Source organism: Antedon bifida, chromosome 6 (assembly GCF_963402885.1).
Source record: "Antedon bifida chromosome 6, ecAntBifi1.1, whole genome shotgun sequence".
NCBI lineage: Eukaryota > Metazoa > Echinodermata > Crinoidea > Comatulida > Antedonidae > Antedon > Antedon bifida.
Window position 1 is genome coordinate 13,999,875 of NC_136231.1, and position 21,886 is coordinate 14,021,760.

At 31.2% G+C, this 21,886-nt stretch overlaps 1 protein-coding gene across 1 annotated transcript; it reads right to left on the reverse strand.

The window, feature by feature from the left end:
* Nucleotides 1–6,338: 6,338 nt before the first annotated feature.
* LOC144845460 (doublesex- and mab-3-related transcription factor A2-like) lies at nucleotides 6,339–18,178 on the reverse strand. Its single transcript, XM_078702821.1, has 3 exons — nucleotides 17,556–18,178; nucleotides 8,323–9,138; nucleotides 6,339–7,918 (listed from the first exon to the last, which is right to left on the reverse strand). Coding segments are annotated over exons 1-3 (1,218 nt in total). The 5' UTR covers nucleotides 17,956–18,178; the 3' UTR covers nucleotides 6,339–7,916.
* Between the last annotated feature and the right edge of the window lie 3,708 nt (nucleotides 18,179–21,886).

Here is a 21,886-nt window from a genome sequence, read left to right on the forward strand (position 1 = left end):
GTTTCAATAGCACATAAGTAACATCAAATGAAGTAACAAAGTTAAGAATACTTCGAATTATAGAAATCTTCACGATAAAGGAGTTTAGAGTACAGCTGCTTTAATGGTAATACGTTTAACGATACGATACCATCCCTTAAATTTAAAGCAAATCTTGTCGATTGAATCTAGCGATTCATTAACTACACACTTATTTTGTTTTTCAAACAACGTACGATGGGAGAATATACCTAAGCTTAACAAAACGTTTGATTTCAATAGGAAAGTGTAGTATGCATAGCGCAGCTAATAATTTTATCCACAAAACATTACCGGTATTACTTGCACCCGGCTTGTGCGCGTTGCTATAATCAGAAACACGGTGACAATGTCAAACATTATTGATGTTTAATAAACAAAATGTAAAATATGTTATTGGAATGTAGGGTAGATTTTCTAGGAACGACCTCCACTTATTATTATTTAAGGAACCGGTTTGTATGCATGTTTTGAAGCTGGTCCGGGGTGCTTTCGACACTGAGCACTCATTTAAAACCTATCTCTCTTTCAAACGGACAAACAAAGTTACATTATAAAATAACACATGTTTGCATTCAAAATTCTTTACATTATGGAGAATTTAAAAAACAAATACTGAGAAAGAGAAATCGTATAATAATTGTTGTTTAAAGCTATTTTGTATATTGAAAATACTAAAAAATAATTATCTTACCTGAGATTGAAATGAAAATTCACAATTCATTCATTCTGTATAAGCGGCGCCGCCAATGATCTTGTTATAACAAATGTTAATGGTAATTTAACTCGAGCGGGAAAATGTGATAGGAACAGTGTATTAAAACAGGTGGATATGCAAATTTCAGCCTCTTCATCTGTAAATGTATGATTGCAATTTCACGTACATCTGTATGTTTAAAAAAATAGTTCTCTTTCTCACATCATCAGAATACTTCTTTAATAAAATCAAATAAATAAAATTGTTTAGTGTTCATTCTGTAAATAACAATGAAAAAAGTGTACCGTATTTTCAGTAAATTACAGAGTATTTTTTGTTTGTTTGTTAGAGTTTGAGTGTCAAATACTGATGTTGGTTTCTAACATTTTTAAGTAACAAAGAACAAACAAAATTAAATTCAAAGAGACATGCTCACAATGTCGATGACACATGATCATCAAGTAGTACAGAAAGAAACAATACATTGAAAACTAAGTGAACACAGATTCACATCATGTTCAACTTCTTATGTGACCTACATGTAACATACACGAATTGACGTTGCTTGAACAAATGATAATTACAATTAAAACATGTTAAAATAATCAAGATGTCAAGTCATCAATGTACGTATCTGCGTGATACGCACTGATACGCGTTCTAGAAATGAGTGTATTCCCCTAGTTTAGGCCTATAGTCTGAACGTTTCCATATTCAATATGTCATTAGGTTGCACATCAGATCAAACAGCTCCCCGGTGCGTATCGAATAATTTCATGATGATAAACAATGTGTTTTACCGAATGAATGATTAATATTTTTAACGGAAAAAATGAAGAAAAAAACAATTAAAAGGTGAATGACCAATAATGAAATTACGAAAATTGGTGTATTAAAATATGAGTATTATGTTGATTCTTTACCGCAGGTGAAGAATCAGACAAACAATACACTATAATATTGGTAATAAATTAATAAAAACGTTTGTTAAGTCACGTGTGTGATCAATAAGGCCTAAAAACAGAAATACTTTTTTCCTTATGTTTTTTTTTAAATACTATTATTCGATTAGGAAAATATTTCTAAAAACGATACATGTTGTTTAAACAAAGGTGTATTTGTAAAAACCATGTTTTTTTAATTCTATTTTTCCATCCTTTCCCAGTGATTTTTTTTTTTAATTAGACCATTTCCAGTTTAAATCACGCCATACGAAGAACACGTTAAGAGAGCGCGCATCTACATTATACGTATTCAAATACGTACACTTTTGTCTTGTATGTCCGGCTTATAAGGCAGAAAGGGAAACCTTACTGAATCCTTATTATTGGCGTAATCACTCTTACCCAAAATTATATAAGTTGCTAACAGATGTAAATGCTTATGTTAATCTGTCAAAGTATGTATTTGTATCGTTAAAAAGAGAGTCAACCTTACTGTAATATATTGTGAATCTATGGGCCCGTAGCCTACAGATAAAATAAACGCAGGCACCATTGCCTGGAATGAAAGAAATCTATTCAACATGTTAACATGTTGTTACTCAGACTATTTTTTCCCAAATTGCTATCTTCGTGTTTCATTTTGATGACGTCATCATGTTGGAATAAAAGGCGGGTCCCGAAGTTTCACCTATGATCTGTATGTAGTATGTATACAGTATATAATGTATATACTTAGACACAAAACAGATAGAACACTAACAATATTTTTTTTAATTCAGGTAATAATGCCATAATCATTTTCTGTGCGCAATATTCTAACGTATGACGTGCACGCGGTGTTTGTCGTGCGGAAGAGTTCCAATCTAGTGTTGTTTTACTATTTAATGATAATTGGAGATAAATTTCAAATTTATAAGCTTATTTGAATTATTGAAAGTCAACAATTTTCTCAAAATATTACAATTTAGTTCAATAATTGGCCTATATCAGCCTTACATTAGGTGGAGAAAGATAAGTTTTCTAAACGGTTTAAGTGTCGGTATTTTTACTTTGAAGTGTGTTATTTGCTGTGTAGATGGTATTTTCGTAATCTATCTCACGGAATTTTGAAACATACACCAGGTAGTAATCCAATTGATTCACTAGACCTGATTACTATAGAACAATATGCTTCTCAAGTGCTTGCATATTGTGTAGTTAACACTTTCGAAATATTATTAAAATGTTCAGTATGACTTACATTATCAAACATCGTTAATTTCATGTCAACTAATCGACCACGAAATTAAGTTCTCTAAAGTAAATCCAAACGTGACAAACTGAATAGTAGAGTAAAGTAATCGGTTGGCAAACGTGTTTTGAGTAGGCCTAGCACTCTATTCAGGTAAGAAAAGGAACGCTGGAAAGCCGTCGGGATTGTAGGGATCTGACGCATTAAGAACGGCTCAAAATCTCGTCAATAAATACTTTTCATCGGCCTACGAATCAGTTTATGATGCAACTTGGGTAACGTGTAAGCACGCTTGATCAGTTTGAAAAGTTTCAATATTTTAAGTTACTGGTAGATGGCTAATGTTTGGGATAGTTCGAATGTACCACAAATTAGCTAATAACTTAGTAAGGATTGCTAAGGGCTCTGAAGAGAGTGTCTAAACGTGTCCCTTTATGATTACTTGACTTGATGTCGGTGAATGAATTATTTATGAAATTCATCAAAATACGGTATACTTAAATCGACAAGATCTGAGACTTTTATTGTGCTGAAGAGGGTGGTGTGAAACATAGGTTATTGTACATTTAATCCTGCAGTGTATTACATTGTATATTTATTTATTATCCTATAAAAATCGATAATCTCCACATGGTCCCTGCTGTAATGTATCGTTTGTACAGTAAACTATGACAGTTTTACAGTTGAATTCAGTTTACATTCCTCTTGTGTTAAAGTCCCATGATCTTTAACTAATATCTAATATCAACATTTATCATACTTTTATAACGATTTGATCAAGTCAATTCTATTATTATTGATTTTCCTCTTCATCTTCTCCCCACCAACAACTCACAGACAACCGACCGACCGAGATAGTGAGCTATAGAGTCGCGTTGCACGCGACTAAAAATGTTTAAAAATTGTTTTAAACATTTATATTTGCCTCCAAGTTTTAATATTCACTGTTAAAATAACGAAAAATATTAATATGAGTTAGTGTTTGATTGTATAACTTTTTTAGTCTGTACCTAAATAAATAAATAAATAAATTATTATTGATTTTCCTCTTCATCTTCTCCCCACCAACAACTCACAGACAACCGACCGACCGAGATAGTGAGCTATAGAGTCGCGGTCCACGCGACTAAAAATGTTTAAAAATTGTTTTAAACATTTATATTTGCCTCCAAGTTTTAATATTCACTGTTAAAATAACGAAAAATATTAATATGAGTTAGTGTTTACCGATCGACAGACCGACCGATCAACCGACCAAAATTGCTGAAAATGTTTTAAAAAATTGAAAAATTTAAAAAAACATTTATATTTGCCTCCAATTGCCTCCAATTAATATCCACTGTCAAAATACAGAAAAAAATATGAATATGAGTTAGTGTTTACCGACCGACCGACCAACCAACCGAAATTGCTGAAAATGTTAAAAAATGTTGACAACTTTTTTAAAACATTTATATTTGCCTCCAAGTAATATCCACTGTCAAAATAACGAAAAAATATGAATATCAGTTAGTGTTTACCGACCGACCGACCGACCGTGAATGCACAAATCGGGGTCATTAGAAGAGACCATGAAAGGACTATATATAAATATAAAGTTAGACATTTTAAATTAAAATAATTCTTTAGAATTCGTTGATTCTGTCTATATTCATTTCTTAAAATGTGTTAAGGTATTAGTTCTTAGTTCATTATGTAGTATAATTATAAATGACAGCGTTCTATATACTTCGACCATGCCTAAATGCTCTCTCTCTCCCCCTCTCTCTCTCCCCGACTTGTTTTCTTCTGAGTTGATGTTTTCGAGGCGTAGTTGATTCTTTTGTCGTTTGCAACTGTGCGTATTTCGCTCGATTAAATTTAATAGAGTGTTTAACCTGCTCATTCTAACGTCACTAATAAACTTGAATAAAAAAAACGTTTACGGAATTAAACACATGATCCTAAAGTTACTATTTTAGTCGTTAATCTGCTACTCTTTTATAATTGAATATTCTTTTAAAGCACAAGTTATGAGTAATACAAACAATAAACAGAATTTTAACACGTCTATATATAAATGTGGGAAATTATTTTAGATTGTCTCTGCCACGTAGTGAAAAAACTGCCATCATTGTCGATTATTTAATTTTAAAAGACGAACAAAGAAATGAATAAAGGATTTATATAGAATTGAATTAATGTTTAAAGATAATTCTTCACGACAGTATTATTGGAATGTCATCCGGGTCATCATCTATTTTACAAATAGGACAGTAGTAACCCTCTTATGAGAGGACACCAATATTTAGGGGACATCCTTCTTTCTATGAGGAGCAATATATTTTAACACTAGACCATCAAATATTAAAGGCAACTTTACACAGATGAGCGGTAACGGTAAGCGGAAACCGCGTAGCTTGTCCCACGTAGAATCTGTATCTTTTCTCAGCGGAAACCGCCCGGTCACAAAGAATAACATATATTCTATATTATTATTACCGTTACCGCTCGTCTGTGTATATTGGCCTTAAACAACCTAAAGGGAAAATTCTATCAAAGGGACACTTCGAGTAATAATATAAATTTTTTGTAAAAATATAAAGAAGGACATAAGATGTTTAGGCCCGGAAATTGAAATTTCTAATTAGGTAAATATCCTAATTTATTCCAGCAAGGTATCGAAACTGTATCGGCGTTATAATCTTCCCATCATATCGTAGCCGATATAAGATTGATTTTTTTATCAACTTAATTTCACGACTTTTTGATTTGTCATTTTCACGCTTGGATGTTGTTGATGATAATTAAGCGAAAGGGTTCGACGAAGCAGTTGATCGAAATTCATTCCAGTACAAAACTTTCTTCATAATATCGCCGGCCAACTGTATAACCAATGCTTAAGTTGTTATTTGTACAGCTACAAAATGCCAACTTAGTTGCAGTTAAGTGCCCTAAACTAACTCACTTTTCAACAAAATGGTGTCTTGTAAAAACACATATCACGTATCGTCGACGTAAGAATTAATTGCCGTTCTGAATGGCATTCATTGGGATACAATTAGCAAGAGTTACCGCTCCGTTTAACGCATTGTGTTTTGATGCGGTTTTTGTAGGTACATGTTTTTAGAAAGCGTCCTCTCTGTTCTTCAAGAAAACAACTTTTAAGTAAATAACGGAAAGAATTATTTCATTATTGAATTATGAACAGCACAATTTCAACATTAATAAACAGATAATTTAATCTTATTTCTCGAATAAAGGTGTGTCATTATCAATGATATTGGTGGAATAATATTTGTTTTGTAGCATGAAATTTAACAGATTTTTAAAAATATTACAGTTAATGCCACTAAATTGATTATATACAATAATATATTTATTAATTATTCTTTCTTTCATTCATTCATTTATGGGGATATCTTGACAGACAGAAACACATAAAATCAATGTACAACACTAAACTCTTTTTGAATATTTTATTTACCATACAAGATGATACACTTTAATTTATGTTGAAACACCAACGATATTATAAACAAACTTCATTCCGTTTTCCTGTAGTATTTCAGTATATGCATTTAGGACGTCAGCTCTTTGTAAATACATAACCAATATTCAATAAATGGAGAATATAACCTAATTACATAACCTAACCCATGACATTGTAAGGACAGATTTAGGAGATTATTTTTATTTTTTCCAGAAAAAAAACCAGGGGAAATATCTTAATATGGAATTATTTCTAAAAATAATTTTATAGAATTGTTTTTCTGAGTGTCCATTATGTTTTCTCAACTTTATGGAAACATAACACCTGCGGATCGTAAATTTATTTAAAGCATTTCCATGCTATTCAAAGTACAATTTACCAATATCTTATCATTTAATAGTCATCTAATTTAGAACATTACATTAAACTTTCTACTTAAATTATCAGTTAATTATAACATTAAAACACATACGTGCTTTTAGAAAATAAAAATCATAAATAGTAGATAGCACACCTTCAATTACGTTATTATTGAAGAAACACATAAAATAATAATTGTCAGTTTTATTTTATGACCGAACTAATTATAGAGTCCTACAGTGTCGAAAATGCCCTTTAATTCTTTCGATTTCGTTAAAATCAAGCCTTTAAGATAATTGTTCAAGAAATATTTAATATCTTATAAACCTAGTATTCTACTACTTCTCTGAACGTCAGAACACATATACACATCACAGCAAGGATTCCGGTTGAAGTTAAAACAGAAATAAAAATACTATTATGTTACATCTTGGAAAAAGGCGAATAATAATAATTTACAACCTCTAAATTTACACAATTTTCTACAATATACAATAATTTATACCAATAGTCAACATTTACTCTTATTATTATTATTCTTTTTACATTTTTCAATTCATTATCTTGGAAAAAAGAATTAACGAACATGATTACAAATGTTATGAATAATTCCAAATCTGTGTATAGCCTATTTACTTTGTAACGGCCTCTAATTATCAAAACAAAACGTTTTAAATAACCACCCCTATACATAGGATAAATATCAAATAGTTTATCACTATTTTGGTTTACATTATTTGATTGTATAACTTTTTATGTCTGTACCGAAAGTTTCCACGCCTTTCATTATGGGTTGAATGAAATTCGTTCTGCTAATTTCGGCTTTTACTAGCTGTGGTTGTGCACACTAAACAGTGTATGCTGTTTTCACTCAAATCAAGGCATTTAATGCTTATTCTCTAGGCAGTCGCATCAAATAAATGTTCAGTTCGACTGGGTTAGATGCCTACAATTTGAATAACAATCTACGCAAGGGGCGACCATCAAAAACGCCTTTGATGAGGATCTTGTGATAACCAATTTTCTTCAGTATTTCAATCATAATCACTAGATAAAATATATTCATGTATTGTTTTTATTATAATGTATAAGTACAAGGTGTTATAAATGTTTTATTTCGTACATCTCTTCTATTTCCAGTGGCTTCTGAGTGCACATTACAATCGGCCTTCATCTTTTGTCCGAACAGATTGTCTCTGAAATAACAAAATAGATACTTTATAAGTAACAGTATAATATGCCACTGGTATTTATTTGCTAAAATCCATTAAACAATTATCTCAATTGCTTTGAACTGAAACTTTTTAAGTAATAGTGATATAAATATCATTTTAATAATTAGTGATGTTTTTCCAGAACCGGAATAATTAATGGATATTGTCATGTTTCTTTCATTCATTAAAAGTAAGTACAACATATGAACATTGTGTACAAAAACACTAATAATGTCACCAATTAACTATTTGATAACAAATTGTCACAATTAGCGTCACCTTATTCTCTTTGACGAAATTGTTATTAACATTTGGAAGATGACGAGCAAGTGTTGAACAGTGTGGAGGATCGAAGGTGTGATAATAATACCAATTATTAAACTTACATGTAGTTCCAAATGTTCCATTTTGACGGCCGTCTTTTCTTCCACTCATATCACGCATCAATCCACTAAAACTATACTCTGCTGTTGTCGGTGGCCTCATTCCAAATGCTGGGAACATCGTAGGAGGGTAAGGGTTAACTAGGGCTAACCCCCTACCATACGGTGCGTATGCAAACTGCATATGTGGGAAGGGACCGCTTGATGACGCCATTGCCGCTCTATCCGTTGCACTCAGAGGAGAAAACGCAGACTTAATTCCAGATGAAGCCAAAGGCGCTGTTGGCAAATAGGGACGATGCGTTACGTATGATGTACTGGAACTCGTTGTAGGAAAGGGAAACGTGGTTGTAGATGAATGCGTTGCTACCTGTGCACCGGGATGGTTAGAAAGAATTTGTTCGATAGATTGGACCAAATCACCATCACAACCTTGAAGAATTAGCTCCAGTACACTTTTCTTTTGAGAGGGGAATAATTGAATTAACGTGTCTATTGGCTGTTTGCCACTATGTTTAGCAGCTAAAGATAATGGTGACTCTGGTGTACTGCTCTTCTCTCTTTCACGTCGACTTTCTTTAACAGTTTGTTCGTCACTAACGTTTAATTTAGGGGAATGTTTATGAGAGGGCGAACGAAGTGGAGAGGCATTGCTGCATTCCCTACTTGATGGTGAATGTAGTCCTGGGCTAACTGTTCGTATATCTACCATGCTTGAGACTGAACTTGGCGGGCTGCTTGCTCCGTTCATCATTGCTACAGCTGAAGGTGATATTTGTGAATTAGCATGAATAATTTCTAACTTTGCTCGTTTTCCGTCTGAAAGATATAAATAATAAATATGTTTAGTACAAACAAGCCTAAAAAAACTATGAGCCTGTACAGTAGCTTATTTCAAAGACGACTAAATAAACATAAATTTAACAATAACATTTCAAAAACATTCAAATAAAAACATTGTATTGTTCTAGTAATATTTTTTTAAATTTTTTAGTCTATACTATTGTGTCTGTAAAACTTCTAACTTGGCCATGACGTCATCATAACAGTAAATTGGGAAGTTGCAGACTATAGTGAAATGGGCGTATCGAAATAGTAGGAGCATTCATTGATGAAATTAGATAAACTCACTTGCCATAAAGTATTCAATAAATCCACATCACACGATGACGCTACAGTCACGTTTACTGCAGACTATCATGGTAAATTCGATATTAGAGCGGGAATCAAGGAGGTGTGCTACACACAATCATGATGCCATTTTGTTACAGAAACTTCGACCATCATTGATTGCTACCACATACGGCGCATCTTTATCTATTCCTAATAACCATCAACGGATGGATAGACAACATTAATATCTCAATTAAATATTAATAGATGCCCCGGTAATGACTAAAGAGGTGTTGGCACTCATGTGTATTCTTGCGAACCGGATCGATTAAGACAACAAATAAGTATCAAATTAATTGTATTCTAAATCGGCGATTATTGTATATCACTTCGAAAGCTAAACATACAATTAGTTCTAAGTATCATTTTAGATAACAGCAATTACGACGTTTTCTTAATCAATGGAGATTGAATACAGTTTTCAATAAAATGTATGTTTGTTGTTGAAATAATACAAATCAGGCGCATACTTATATGGGACTTCATAATTTGATTATTTAAAACATCACAATTACCACAAATGTAGGCCTATTAAAAAACAACTGTTAATACAATAATTTATTTATAATTTAATGCTAATATTTATGTTATGACTATCAGGATTATGTGGGTTGATTAGTGTATTCAAAACTACAAAGATATAACATTATTAATAATTTCCGGAAAGGTTCCTGGTGGAATTAATTGTGGTTTTACCAAGAGGAGTGTATACATTGCGGTAAATTTTGCACAAGGTATAGGCCCATGATTCATCAATTTATGTATAAGTTTGTTATAAATGTATGTATACAGTAATAATAAAGCCAATAAAACAATGGCATATTCCAGCGACTAGACCTAGTAAATACAACTTGATACCCCGAAATATTTGAACGACATGTAAAATCTACTCTAAAATAACGAATTATTACGGTACGATACGGTACAAATTATAATAATACAAAAATAAATACTTTAATAAGATATAGCCTAATTAATTATTTTGTTACAGTATAAGGTTTTCTCAATAAAAAAAACCCACATAATTTGTTTTCCAGATAAAACTACTATTTAGTTTCAATTGAAAAGTAAATCGAAGAATATTTTAATTTACTGACACGTGAAACCCGTTAATTCCTGTGTATATAGTTTGGTTGTTTGTATTTCAGCACAGAAAGGTTTCATAACCTCAGCAATTTACAAGAAAGGAAACTGTACTTTATGATTGACAATGTAAAAAGTTTGGCCTAAAACAATCATTGCCGCAAGGGCTTACAAAGTTTCCAACAGCATAATTGTAACGAAACTTCACAGATTGGCGTTTCCTATACGAAAACTACCTGCGGCAAACTGCAACCAGCGGTATTATTTTATTTATACCATGAGTTATAATGGACACACCTGTTTGGAATCTCTTATGGCAACAATGTCACTCAATCAGATCTATTCGTAGTATTATTTTACTCTATTATTTATATGGTATTTTTGTCAATAATTTTCAATTACACATGATAATCGGAAATTAACAATGCCTGTGTCAGCCCCGTGTCAATATCAAAGTGTTAAGGCCTAGTTACACACAGTTCAATCAACGCTAAAATATGTAATATATACCTAAAGTTGGTGTAAGTTTAGAATAAATGTTGACAGTATCAATCACATGATATTTTGTAATGGAAGTATTAACATTGAAAGTGTAGCCTACTTTTATTTAGTATATCTTTTCTATTACATTTTGTCAGGTGAATTGTATAGCATTAAGCTTTGTTCAAGTATCGTACAGCACACACACAATTCTATGTAAATATACTGTAATACAATTGATATATGCCTAATAAATTAAAATAATTATTTAGATAATAGCCTTTTATTTATCGATATCTATACTGAAGTAAAATTCTAATGACTTCGACTAATAATATCAATCAATAATAACAATACAAAATAAATAATTTATTTTCTCAATAAACCACATAATTTGTTATAGTTTTCCAGATAAAACTACTATTTATCTATGTTATAGCAGTTTAATAATGAGTATAAAATCGTTATTAAATTTAAATGTACACAAATTACGATTGGCCTTACTAATAAGCCATGGTAGAATAACACGCTAATATATAACGAACATGTATCATGTAGTTACAGCCGAGACCACCAAGCTAGAGTACAACGAGTAAGCCTCAACGAAATATATCTATTATACTAAAATTATGACAGCGTTCATCATATTCCGGATAATGTCAAATTCATACGGCTGACGTAGCCCTAGGCCCGTTGAGCTGGTGTAACCTTTTTCTAAAGTTGTCGCTACACAGGGGCCTAACGAGTCTTTGACAATCGTGTGATAAATTAGTCCTACTGGGAAGGACTATAATGATGGCTAATTTTTAAGTGTATAAATTAGGAAATCAAAGGCGTAATCTTACTACATGTATTTAAATACTCTTTACAGTGGTATAATTAACTTGCCTGATAACAAGGATAAATTAGGCACATGAAAAACCTTAATAGGCCTACTGCACCGGTAATATACATTATTGCATATATTCCATTATGTATTATAATCTACTATAGGTTTGCTTGAGATAGAGATCAACATTATGTATGATTAATCCATGTGTTTTGCTTTTAATCTTTTTTCTTTTATTAATTTGTCTGAAATTGAATTTTACCAAATAAATAAAATAAAAAATGTAAATGTAGTAATATTACAAAACGTTCATGTGAATTTTTATTTCCTTCTACGACCGAATTAAACGATTGCCGTCGATATCATTTTATTGCTAATATTATACACCATCTTGACATAAGCAATAGACATAGATACTAGCTATGCCATCTCTACTTTCGTTTGTTATTTATACATCTACCGTATTATTCACTCAAGAGCTTTTGTAAAGTTTGTGGACTTAAGTAAAATTAATGGTATCTTTTGTAAACCCTGTCTAGCCAGCAGAGTTCTAAACAGGTCAATTAGGTTAAGACACTTTATATACCAGTTCATTAGTGCTTTAGAAATCTAAATTAGGTAAGTACTTACTGAAGATGTTTCAGTTTGTTATCAATAAAACGTTACGTTATTACATTATCACCTACTAATTCCCTGATTTGCGGGGCAAATTGGTCTTAGACACCAACAAAACAAGACGTGTTCAAAAGACTATGGAGATAAAAGAATCTTAAGTTGAAAAGATTCTGTAAAAGTGGCTTGTTTAACATAACAAATCAGAGTGAATGACAGGATAATAGCCTATATTATAAAGCGAGTCGTAGATAATGCCAGCACCATAGAGGTGGTACAAAGATACTAGAATAAAACGTTTAGTATCGTCACCTGCCATCAAAGAAATCAACAATCAGAAAAGATGAAACTTAAGGTTACTTTATAATCCCTGTCGTAGTACTACAATCCATTTTTTTCTCCATCGAATAGCGAAGCAAAATTACTTCTTTTTCTCTCTTTTGTGGAGATTTACCATTGTATTTTTAGTATAAAAATGCATAGTTTTGTAATAAATTTATATTTTATTTATATTAATATCACTTTAGGTACGCTATGATTTTAACGGTTATCAGTAAATTTCGTGGGAGCAACACTTTCTATAAGAGCTATTTTTACAGAGACTAGTCTCATCATAAACATTGCTATAATTTAGGCCTTACCATGAGTATAAACTCAACGAACAATCCACATAGTTAAGAACTCGACGCAGAAACGTAACTGTTTCAGATAACAATAGGTGTTCATAATCTAAAAACGGCGGTTTTAATCCGTCTATTGTGTATATTCGTCTGAGTAGGCAGAAATTAAGTAAAGAGAGTTTTTATACACTTTTAACGCGAGAATAAATAAAAATAGTAGCCGTTACATGTCATATTTTTATAACGCCATTAGCGTCAATTATAAGTTTCAGCCGTAATTAAACTCTGTAAGTGTATCAATAAACATGCCTTAAGTATAAGCCGCAATTATGAGGTCAAAAAATCACATATTATAAGGTACGATATCCTGAAAGTTAGATAGCTATAATAACAAACAAAAATCGAATAAACTTATCACCATGGTAATAAAGTTCATTTATTTAATATATAATACAAATATATAAATAACTATGTGTTCTTATTTAGGACTGTTAATGTGAATCAATGTGAATATCTCTTTCCATTAAAACACAAAGCATTGTTTTTAAAGTAATTTGGGTTGAGAGTATACGGTATTGAAGAAAGATAAACCTCAACCGCAATTAACTGTTTAATATAAGAATCAGTTCAACAGCAGAATATTATTTACTATAAATTGTAAAAAATAAATAATAAGACAACTTTTGAGTTATTACCGTATTGATTATTTATAATAAATAATATTTTTTTCTTTTATTGTATTTTTCTTCAGATCTTCTTTGTTAAGAGTTTATCTTTACACGTAATACACGTGTTATTACTTCTAACAACCGAAACAAATAAGTTTGTAACAAAGAGATACAATCATAATTGATAGCCAAATATACATGATTCATTTTTTACAATTAAAGCAATGATAATTAATAAACAATGTCATATATTTAATTTCGATTTGACGGACTGGACTGGTGTTCGACGGTGCGCTTTATTGATCGTTATTGTTTAGTGTTTTCAATTTAAGTGCTACCGACAAAAAACACATTTCATATTTCAATTATACACTCAGCTTCAGATGCATCTGCCCGTAATATGGATAATCTTAGATCTTTAGAGTTAACTTTCAAAGTTTTACAAAACGCAATAACATGTTCGCTTGGTTAGTAACACTCGGTGTATCACACGTGTGAATTCCAAAACACTGTTACTTCAAAACAACCAAATCGGTTGACTGGTGTATTTTTTTGTTGTGTTTTGACGGCATAGTTATTTTCAATTTTATTACTGATATGACTGACTAATGGACCGGAACGAAGGAACCATTTCGGTAAACAACATATTCACAAAGTAAATAATTTGCCCACGCCTTACATGTCATTTAATACTTCTTAGAGGTTGGAAAATACTGAATTTATGGGATTATTGTTTGCCAAAATGTGTTTGTTTCAAGTGTGAGTAGTTGTTACATTTTATTTGGTAATAAGATCAGTGTCCATCAAAATTAAATCAATATGTCAAAAACAATCCTAGACTATTTTAAATATAAACAATTATCAATTCCTTAAATTTAAATTCTTCATGATTAACATTTGATTTTAAATTATAATTTTATTTCTCATTTTAATTACCGTAATAAACCTAAATATACACCATCATAATTTTAATTTAAGACATAGGCCTATTTGTACAGGATGCCAGGAAATAAAGCTGGTACAACTGGTTTATAAAAAAAAGAGACGTTACTACAGTGGAATGACGTTGGGGCATTAATATAGAAAAAGAGAAAATAGAAAAATTATTTTTTTTTTGTAATTAACTTGAACCTTTGAATATAGAAGTGAATTGTTGTATTTGTACAGATATTATATTAAACTGTAATGCGTAGTAGAAGTGTAATTTGTTCATTCTTATACCTTTTCTATGAATGAATGAAATATAACGAACAGTGTTTGGATAATATGAAGACCTATATATTATAAATTTAGATTATTACAACTAGGAGTGTTTGTTTTTAATTATACATTTTTTCATGTTATCACCTGAGAAAAAGTGTGAACAATATGGTGCAATGTTGAATCGTTAATCCCGCCCTATAGAAAACTGATTTAAACTGACTTGCCTTCGAGACACACTAAACACGTCTTTATAAAGTACTTTTTAAAAGAAAAACAATCGAGAGAGCTTTGTATTCATTTACGAACTCTTGTTACACTTTTTAGTAACCAAGTCAATTAAAACTAATAATCTTTACAACAGGTTTAATAATCTACTTTAAATGGTGAATACAATACAATATATTGTGTATGGTACCGGTAAATATTAAATGGTAAATTTATAATTTACAATGATTTAAATTGACGTACAAGTTGATGTCAGTGTTTGGTAGGTGTTAAAATGAGGAGGTTCAAATTGTTTAGAATATTTTGTACAGATATCAGACGTATCAGTTATTGTTAATAATAATACTATTGAACATTAACATTAAAAACATATTTATTTATATAAATCATTTATGTTACTTTCATTTTTAAAATGTTTCCAAATCAAATAGAATTTATAACATTACGCACGAGTTAAAATTTTGATGAAGATAATAGAATTGAACGAGTTTGTATGCGCGCGTAAGTTTTATGTTAATTCAACATTTTTTTCACAATTGTTTGTTTATAAATGTCTTTATAAAGGTAAATAATTAGGAAAGTATCAATATCCTAAAAAAAGGAGTCAGCCTTTATATTTTTGTTACATTGTGTTTGATTTTAATCACGATAACATTGATCTGAACCAACACGCGATAAACATCAGGTTTTCTACAGTTGAATTGAATAAAACGTTTGTAATATAACTTCCGCCGTATAACAAATAAGAAATCAAATACTAACAAAAGTTCATTCTTTTTATAAGCCATAATAATACGATTGCTGTGTATATTGCGGTACAAATTCAATGAAACAAACGGCTTTGAATGTATAAAATAGTAATTAGAAAAATATATAAGTATTTTTATAACATAATTGATATAGCATAATATAATGTATAAGTGTGCAATATTAGTAATTTAAATCATTGTAAATTAAACTATTTACCAATGTACAATACATATTATACGATATAATATTTAATATAGCATAATAAGTGATATTTGTAATATAATGTAACGGTAGGTATATTTGATTAAATAAAAAATCTATCAATTTATAACAAGAGATAAATGATATAATGTACGGTACTTATTTATTATATATTTATGTTGTGTGCACGCAGTGTATTTTTAGAATGATGTTGGTGTACCGGTACATACGAAGAAATCAGCATAGGCCTATCATTCTGTAATTAATGATAAAATAAAAATGAAATATGACTTTGTAACAATTCATTAATCTATTGTAAATATTGATTGTTGGCAGTGATGTCCGAAAATGACAGAAAAAAGGATCAAAGAAATAAAATTATTGTTGAAATAAATAAAAATATGAATTTCAATCTGTATGTGCTTAGCTTCGAAAGCATCTGAAAAATATATAAAGTAATAGACATGGAATAAAAATGCACTTTATAAAGACTTTGTCTATACGTTTTATGAAGAAAAGTTATCTCGTAGCTAATTAAGCTAAGGCCTATTATTATTGTTCTTAACGGATTTTCTATGTTTTTTCCCACCCTTTACAATCGATTCCTTATTAGGGAAACAAACCTTCAATTGCTACGCTACTGCTACACTATCGATTCAATGACTTTTGCACCTTGGGTCATAAATTATCGATTTTAAAACAAAAGTAACTTATAATCGCTATCAAACAACAAAGAAATCAACCGATATCAAATATACAAATGTATAAATGAATAAATATTCGTCTTTCATGCATGTTAAACTCATTAATTATGAAATAATTACTAGTTCGTTTATCATTGTAATTAATACTACTGTGCATATTAAACATGGTTTGGCTTAAATGAGGCATGTTTTATTCACGTTTTCGTTTCCCTCACCTAGGGCCTTCGAACAACTTAATGTTACAAATTATATAGACCTACTTGTTTCATGTTTTTGAAGAAAACATTGTAGGCCTAATAAAAGAAAAATTGATTTATTAGAAGCAAGAAGAAACAAAAGATATCAAATTCCTAAATTTCTTAGGGTAATTGGTACTCGCAATATTGTACATCGATTGTCATCACGTTTAAACTTTCGGAAGAAACTTAATCGAAAAACTAATCCTAAAGTTCTTAATATAACACAAGTATAGTGTACTGCCTGGTTCACTGGTATTGACTTTTTAAATTTTATTTTACTTTTTTTTTATTGACTAAAAGGGCGATACATTTAAATTTATGACTGTTTCATAGTTTATATAGAGCACAGCTAGATAATAGTCAATAGTGACACATTCATTTCGTTTATTATGAAATAGGCCTAAGTACTTTGAAAATTTGAAATAAACTGTACTTAAAGTTATTCTTACCAGGACTGTCAAGTTGTTGATATGGATCTGCTCTCTTATGTGTTTGTACTGCTACACCGTTCATTGCATAAATTGCTCCGTCAGTTGTCTCATAATAAAGACCTAATTCTTTTGCTTCGTTCTCTTCTTGGGCCTGTTGCCTTCGTAGGGCCACTTGCGCAGCCATCACCCTCTGTCTTTCTGCAATAAGGGTACATTTCGCACAAACACAGTCCCTCCATCTACAATATCGTTTATGTCCTTTCAAAGCGGAGACAACTCCGTGATTTCGGCATCTGGCGCATTTTGGTGTCCTGGGGTATGGTTTATCGGCCCGGATAAGTAAAGTCGAAGGGCCTCCAGAATGTGGTAAAGAAATATCTGACGATTGCTTAGCATCCATTTGTCCGCCTACACTCATTCTTCTTGTCGATCAGACTTCAACTCAACAACTAAATGCCGATTATTATTGAAATTCAATTTATTCTCCAGTTAAACCGCTTAAGAAAAATTGACCCGGAGGTGCCAAGCTCGTACTAATGTCACAACTTCTTAGCACGAATACCTTGTATCGTTCAGGCTCGTGGCTGTGTCTGTATTGCTACATACGACAAAGTGTGGCCCGCCCTCTTGACTCTTTATCGCTCGTTACAATATTTCGTCAAATGTGACAGTCACCTCGACGGGTTGTCCATTACTTGACGAGTTTCTGATTGGCTGTTGTCAACTTAAGATATCAAACTTAACCGTGACGTCACAAATACGGTATACGCTCCGACTGACTTTTCAATAAGGTCACCGCAAACCACAATAAGGTTTGGTAGTTACCCAATGTTTTGTCAAAATCGAGATCTGAACAAATATAACGGAAATAAAACATCATCAATGATAATAAAAGAGTACGAACAATTTAACTGTAGAATACTGTCAATACAGACCTATTGTATTTTCACAGATCTCATATATTTTCTTTTTTAACTGAATTAACTGAGGAGAGTATGCTAGACTCAATTACAAAACAAATTACTGCCTTGAATAATAAAATAGAACATAACTTCTCTGAAATGAGTGCTAGTTTCTATGAAGTAAATACTAAGGTAGATGAATTAAAAGCAAACATAAATGAAATAGATGAAAACGTAAAGATAGCTGACGAAAAAATTGATGTAATAAGTACTTCCATAGAACAGATTGAAGGTAGACTAACAGAGCTAGAGAAAGAAAATTCAGAGTTAAAAAAAGGAATAAATACTTATCGTCAAAAATAGATGACATTGAAGGTCAAAGTAGTCGGAACAATCTCATATTGTAAGGGATGGCCGAAAACGAAATTGGAATGAGAGCGAACGCCGTATAAAGGAACATGTGAAAAATACCTACAATAGGTATACAAAATGATATCGCGATAGAACGAGCACATAGGCTAAAAACTTTAACAAAACCAAGAACAATAATTGTTAAATTTAAATCGTTTTAAGAAAAAGAAGAGGTATTAGCAAATTAGGTATTAGACAATAATGAGTTACGTCAGGAGTTATTGCCAGTTACCTTTTATAATTTCCCTTCTGAAAGTAAGTTCATTATTTTAATGGCTTCCAGAAATATTATATTACTTTAATTGAAAATATGTCTAAGTTAATTTTGTGTGCATTTAAAAAAAGAAATAATTCTTTCTGCATCTAATTTTTGTAAATAATATATATGTACTACGGGTGCCGCTGGCCTACCGGTATGTGCTGTAAAAATAAATGCCCTAGACCAGGAGTCTAGGGAAGAAGAAGAATGAAGAAAGAAGAAGAATAAATTAAATACATTAATAAAATTAAATCAATAAAACCAAACGATGTGTTTAATCTCATGCAGATCCATTTCAAATATTTATTTCTTGATGTCTTGTAGTATTATAATTACTAAAATGTATAAGACAACATGACAAAATGAAATATTCGTTAATATCAATATCTATTCATTCGGTCATGTTATTATTCTTTTTATCTCAGCTCTAAATAAAACTTAAAATACAGTGTTAGGCCTATTTAATTTTGAAATATTTCGCACAGAACGGATTCGAATAAATGCAGGTTTGGCCAAACAACATTTAGGAAGAATCAGATAATTTAAGTTTTTATTTAAATTTTAAAAATACAGTTTTGTATAGGATATAACACATATTGTAATATTAGGCCAATACATACAGAAAAGTAGCTTTAGGTTAGCTCGTGTTGTACATTAGCCACATACAGGATCCGTGATCCTTGTGCTAGGCTGGCGAACTTATCCCCGCGTGACCTGTCCTCAGGCAACAAGCAGAAGCCTCATAAGTGTACGATAAAAATGTAATTTATCTTTTTCGTTATCGAATTTTATAACAATCAGTCAATTAATAAAATAAAAGTAAAATATGAATATATTCAATGACCAGTTCTTTATTTTTTAATCAATATTGTAAAATTACTTATTATTATTATTTTAATAATATAAATATAAAAATGGTATTTGATAATTTAATATATCTATTTTTCTGTAACTGTATTGGTTTTCTTAAACAAAGATAAATATTGTTGACTTTTGACTGGCTTTTATTAGGTGAAATGTTCATGTTCTTCTTCCTCTTACAGAAAACATAAACTGTATCGTTAGCCTTACTTTTTGTTTTAAGGATCCCTCTGGCAATATCCACGGAATAGCTGGTAACTCTCGACCCAAGGATAACGTGTAACAATTAGCCGATGATAATTAGGCCAATTAATGGCTTAGAAACCTGCAAATACACCACACCAACCTATCGTGAATAAACAAAAATAAAGAGCACGTCGGGAGAGCGCTACGAATGCATCTAATTATAAGTATTAAAATACACAACACACACTTCTCTTTCAAATGTAGGCCTAATACAGAAGGTCTACTAAATGAAAACTTTAGATTTTGACGTGTGTCTATTTTAAAATACACTGGTTTCTTTCAGTCCTGTACAATAGATAAATTAAAATGGTTTCTTGTAAATAACACAAACTCTGAATAAAGATAGTAAATAATATTAGTTGATTGATCAGCGAAGATACTAAGCGACAGTCAATCTCAGTTGACTAACCAATAGTTAGGAGCGAATTCATTGCGGCTATAGCTACAAGAGTAACAGGGTCAAAGGCAACTTTCGGCTAGGACCAAATCTTCAATCCATGTGTCCGTATTTTGTGGGTTATCTTTGGGTTAGGGCCTAAATAATCCCAAAGTTGAACATCTGCTGGTAACAAATCAGATCTAATAAGATGAAACTGAGAAACTAACGTCATCATAATGCTTTACAATAAGTCGATTACAATCAATGTAGCCTACACTGGAGAAAACAAAGTTACTATAAAATACAATATACAAAGGAACATAATTCGATGTACTTTAGTCGGATTGTACAGACAATGTTATTTTTGTCCTACAGTTTTATTGCTCTGGTACGAACAATTCACCGCCACCTGTAAATTTTGTATTATAAAAATATGTTAATAAAGTATGACATTTAATTTGATTCTTATAAAATATAGTCTGCGTCTTTATGCCTAAATTTCGAATGTTTACTTCTTGATTCTACAGTAAATGTTTATAAATGAATACTTCAATTCGTTTCTCGCTAGGTGTACATACATTATTGTTTGAATATTAAAATAAAATATGTAGGCCCAACATACTTAAAATCTTCCCTATCTAAAGAGGTTTGCAACAAAATTTTAAAACATTATAAATTATTTATGCCAAAGCGAAGTGTTTCTAATTCCTCGAACATCGCAAAATGTAATCAAAACAAACACTTTAATGTTTCTATTTTACGCAACCATTTTTTGTAAGTCCCTTGTGGAACTTTGTTGTTTGCCAAAAATATTCACCTAATGTGGTATTTATACGTTAGTGAAGTGTTTATTGATAATGTTTGCAATATATTATCACAACGTGTTTGTATTCTTGTAACTACTGTACTGCATTGGAAACTAATATGGTGGTAAACACTTATCACAAATGTGTTGTTACCTTCACGAAATAACAGTATCGGGAAACCTTATTGAAAATACTTTTGTTCACATAATAAAGATATATAGTATCTATCAGTGAACCACCGTAGCAGAAAACGAGGCGTGAAATGTGAGTTTTGATCTTGAATTCTTTTTCGGATAAAAGAATAGTTATATGAAGCAAAGGGCGGCGGCGGTTTTTAGATGCAATCATGCGCGCGAATTCATTCTTGCGTCCCGTCCCGAGTCCAGCTGGCGTTACAAGCAGTAGTTAACTTTTAGATTTCTTGAGATTAATTGATTTTCAACACCTCCAGAGACTCATCTCCGTTGAAATGAAAATAAAAATAA

Coding starts and splice junctions, on each gene's coding strand:
- LOC144845460 (XM_078702821.1), bottom strand. CDS start 17,955: ATGAGTGTAGGCGGACAAATGGATGCTAAGCAATCGTCAGATATTTCT. Junction 9,139..17,555: donor TCAACAACTTGACAGTCCTG/GTAAGAATAACT, acceptor TATATCTTTCAG/ACGGAAAACGAGCAAAGTTA.